This window comes from Ornithodoros turicata, chromosome 1 (genome assembly GCF_037126465.1).
Source record: "Ornithodoros turicata isolate Travis chromosome 1, ASM3712646v1, whole genome shotgun sequence".
Lineage (NCBI taxonomy): Eukaryota > Metazoa > Arthropoda > Arachnida > Ixodida > Argasidae > Ornithodoros > Ornithodoros turicata.
This window is the reverse complement of record NC_088201.1, coordinates 170303093-170307842: the sequence shown is the minus strand read 5'-3', so window position 1 is coordinate 170307842 and position 4750 is coordinate 170303093. Positions and strand designations below refer to the sequence as shown.

The following is a 4750-nucleotide window of genomic DNA, read 5'->3' as shown; positions in this document are numbered from 1 at the left end:
TCGATTTGAGTAACTGTTTCAGGGCGTATATGGACTTGGGGCGAATCACACCCACACAAGAATGTCGCAGTCTGCTTCCCTCCACCTGAAAGCATAGCACGCAGAGACCTCGATGTGCTGAGCCTACACTGGGCAACACGACGACACTCCTGGATCTTATAACGGATTTCGCAAGTTCGGGTCTAAGTGCGGATTTGAGTTAGCGTGGAAATTCAAATCACGATTAAAAAACGATTTGATCTGACGAGTAAAGATTAAATCTTGACTTGATTTGGATTTGATTTTCGTCATTCAGCAAAACCCGGATTTGATTAAAATCCGATTTGAGCGGACAAATCCGCAACACCGTTCGGCACACACCCCTCTGGAATCTCGAAAGTGAAGCACTTAGGTTCGCTGGGGAACTCACCCTCCAGACAGACTTTCATCAGAGATGCAAGGATTGAGATCGACGGACACATCCTTTTGCCTCTCTGATGCCATAGGCTTGCCAGTGCATGTATAGGCAATACTTGAATCAGGTGCTTGGTGACATTTGTCTCTCATTGGAAGAAAACAAATTAAGCCTTACCGGCAATAGTGGTGCAGTGAAGCCTCCTTAACACTAAAGTCACTTGAAATATGTCAATATTAACCCACCGTTACTTTTCAAACATAAGAGTAACAAGGTCAAGTACAAGAAACGTTTTCAACGCCTCCAAGATGTGGGGTAACAGCGATTATGTTGAATACTGTGAGCGTATAACAGTGACAAGATGGCATAAGTGTAGACTAGATAAGAAACTGTACTGTACACCATCCTTTGCCATGCTAGCCGTTCCCGAATCTCACAGTTATGCCCCTGCAAATATTTTTGAAAACTGCAGAACTGTCGACTTGTGAAAATAAATATCTCTCACAAATAATAACAGAGTAACCGTTTTTTGACTCCAACCACTATTGCCGATAACGCTTCAATTATACCCAATCTGAGGTGGGCACAGTTGCCGTAGAGCTTACCGTGGATTGCAGCAACCTTCTGGGGTGTCATAGGGAGCTGCGCCGAGACTTTGCCCTCAACCTTTGCACGATTGGGGAGAACACCGTGCACACTCCTAGCACTGAGAGCATCTCTCCCCCAAATCAGCTGTAGATGTCGCAGATGCAACTACAGGTGAATAGTTGGTCGCTGATGTGAAGAAAATAGCAGACGGAACCTCAAAGGTCGTCATAGCTCCTAACACGCACATGCGCGTGCACGCAGAGTATGAGAGGCTACGAGCGATTCGACGCAGAGCAGAGGGGGGGTTTCGCCGGCCAGGAAATCAAGTCGATTATCGGGAAGCATGTCGGCTGCAGCGTCTAATACGGCGGCACTTACAACGATTGTCTCAACTACAGTGGGGATCGTTCCGTTCATCACTATCACCATTCACACTTACGGCACGCCTATGGCAGGTAATGGAGACACTCGGAACAGTAAATACTACGCAATCGTACCCTTTCAGGGCGCCGTCTGTTCACCTCAATACCGACGAGAGTGTAGCAGCAGACGGAAATGGACGACGAGCGCCACCATGGACGTTTCATCATGACGCGTATCTCGCGCATGATTTTCTATCGAGCGCGCGTATCATTGATTCTTTCAGTTGAGGCCTGGCTGCCACATTAAACACTTCGCATTCAGCCTTGTCTGTTGGTCCTTCTGTACCCTACAGTTTGGTGACCCGAACGCTGGAGCGTACATGGCACAGCCACCAGCCCCTACTACGTCCTCCGCCTCCGACGGTGCCTCAGTGCCGTCGTCGATCCAGCACTACGCCATGCGGCTGCCGCCCTTCTGGAGCCACAATCCGGGCGTATGGTTCCTACAGGTGGAATGTCGGTTCGCTCTCGGGGGCATAACATCACAGCTGAACAAATTTCGCCACGTGGTGAGCGTACTGCCGCAAGACGTTTCCGCCCAAGTGGTCGACATCCTTTCCGCTCCACCCGCAGCCAACCAGTACGACGCGCTCAAGACCGCTTTACTCGAGCGAACCACGGCTTCGGAACGCAAGCGCTTCCAAGAGCTCCTGTCTTCCGAAGACCTTGGCCACCTCCGTACATCTGAACTATTACGACACATGCAGGGGCTGCTTCGCGAGCGAGCGCTGTCCCTCGATGCCAGCGTCCTCAAACAACTCTTCCTCCAGCGCTTACCAACAACCGTGCATATGATCCTAGCGTCTGCGTCGACTCTGCCATTGCAAGAGCTTCCCGATCTTGCCGACAATATCATAGAGGTTTCCCATCCGTCCATCTCAGTCATGCCCGCCGCACCGCCCTTGCCTTCAGCTGTTTCCCCCGCGGCGTCTTCACCATCCGCCCAAGGCTGGCTAACTTCTCCGCGCGGCGACTCCATAGCCCAACTGCGCGAAGATTTTGGCCGCCTCTCCGCCATGGTTGCGTCTGTCCTGTCATCGCATGCGCCTTCCAATACGCCGACGCGATCGTCCGCCTCCGCGTCCCGCTCCCGCTGTCGACGCCGTTCACCTCGTCGACCTCTGCAAGACGAGCCCATCGGCCCTTGCTGGTACCACCAGCGTTACGGCTCCGAGGCCCGTCGGTGCACGCGACCCTGTACTTGGACGGAAAACTTGCCCGGAGACCGTTAGCGGCTGCGACTGTCTCCACCACGCCTAGCAGCCGACTATTCTACGTTGTTGGCCGGCCCTCAAAGACTCGCTTCCTCGTTGACACCGGCGCCGAAGTGAGCGTGCTCCCCGCTTCAGGAAGGGACAAGCGTCGCCCAGCCATGTTCCATCTTACGGTTGTCAACAACACCGGCACTCCGTTTTCCGACAGCTATCTGCCACCCTCGATCTGGGCCTTCACAGAACGTTCCCGTGGCTTTTCCTTGTGGCCGGCGTCCGCCAGGCCATCCTGGGCGCCGACTTCTTACACCATTTCGGCTTGTCTGTGTATGTCGCCCGCAAGCGCCTAGTAGATACGTCCACCCATCTGTCAGTTCAGGCTCTCTCCGTTCATTCTGCGAGCCCTCTCACCGGCATCTCTATTTCTGCCCTTCACTCGCCCTTCACCGCCCTACGCTGCCGTCCTCAAGGATTTCCCCAATCTCACGCAACCACCAGATTGGTCGCGCCCAGTCGCACACGATGTCGTGCACCACATACAGACCACCGGAGCACCTGTTTTCGCCCCGGCACGTCAGGTACGTTTCAGGCACGTCACGGTAACAACTTCACCAACAGAAGAATTGGTAGCCGTCCAGCTGGCAGCTGGCTGCAGTACGTAGTAGCACAACAGTCACCTGCCGAGTGGGTGGTATACAGCGATTCAAAAACCGGACTCCAAGCCATGCTTTCATTCCTGGGAAATGGTTCGCCAAACAGTTTCCAACAGTTCGCCAACATTTCGCCAAATACAGCATGAATACAACAAGTGTAGAGTCGCCGGCCACAAAGTAACTCTGCAGTGGGTTCCTGGACATAAGAGGTAATCAAGCTGCAGACGAACTAGCGGACATTGCCCACCTATCTTCAATGGTACATCTGGTGATATACTCAAAGTCACATGTTACATCTTCATGAAGGTCATTGTTGCCGGAAATGTGCAGACAGCGATGGGTGCGTGTGGTATCGGCGAGGCGTCGTCATGATGGCTCGAGGCGCGTGAATAAAAGTTAGAGAATGGAACGATGGAGCCAGGCTGCGTAACTGGGCTCTGCCCTGTACATTCGGTGTAAGACACCACAGCATATTTTGGCGACGAGCGGGAACTACTACTATACTACTACTACGACTTGCTACAATGTCTGGTCGTCCGCCGCCACCATTCTTCCTTCAAAATCCTGGTAAGCCTCCGCAGACCTGGCTGTCATGGCGGAAATTGTTCCAGAATTACCTCATCGCAACTGGACTGGACAGTGAATCTGCAACGCGTCGCAAGGCGATTCTTTACCACTGCTTGGGAAGCGAAGGTCAACGGATCTTCGATTTGCTACCATCGGGTGATTCTTCAACTACATCATCAGCTTCGGGAGACTCTACTGGGCACCCGGATGTTTTCGCAAAGGCTTTGCACACGTTAGACGTGCACTATGATGTCGCGACAAACGCAATCGCCGAACGGCATAATTTTCGACAACGTCGTCAACAATCGGGTGAAACGACCGACGACTATCTCATTGCACTTCGTCAGCTAGCTAACAGCTGCGATTTTGGATCCACATGCGACGCAATGCTCAGGGACCAGATTGTGGAGAGTATGAATGTTCCTCATCTCCGTGAGCGCTTGCTGCTCGAAGGCTCTGGCCTTACCTTGGGTAGGACTCTGACACAGAAGGAAGTGAAACAATTCCATAAGTACGAAGAAGATTTTACTGTACAAGAAGTTGCCAAGCGAGGATTCAAGCAGACTGCTAACAAGCAGTTCCGAACTGGTAATAGACCATAGGTACCGACGTCAGGCTTACTGGTATACTGGACTTCTGAATGGTGAACATGTGAATAGTGAATAGCAAACTGGCGAGTAGAGCACCTGAGAAGTAGTTTTTGGGGGTGGGGGGTAGGGTGGGATGGGGTGAGAATTTACGTTAGGAGTAGCAGAACAAGTTAGGAGACGAGTTCAATTTCTCGTCGTTTTTTTTCCTTGCAAACAAAGAAATAAAGACGTGCTGCAATAAATAGAGCCCTTATTGTGGTTATTAGCCAGCACTACCAAGAACCTGGGAATGCAGTTTTGTACCAACCACGCTCTTCAACATGAC

General features: G+C 52.0%; 1 protein-coding gene across 1 annotated transcript; it reads left to right on the top strand.

Annotated features, from left to right (window-relative positions):
- The first annotated feature begins 1724 nt into the window (after window positions 1-1724).
- On the top strand, window positions 1725-2636 carry LOC135389741 (uncharacterized). Its single transcript, XM_064619774.1, has one exon. The coding sequence runs from the start codon at window positions 1725-1727 to the stop codon at window positions 2634-2636; it is 912 nt and encodes a 303-aa protein (XP_064475844.1).
- Window positions 2637-4750: the final 2114 nt, after the last annotated feature.

Bases quoted from the DNA above. Each gene is read 5' to 3' on its own strand.
- LOC135389741 (XM_064619774.1), top strand. From the start codon at position 1,725: ATGGCACAGCCACCAGCCCCTACTACGTCCTCCGCCTCCGACGGTGCC.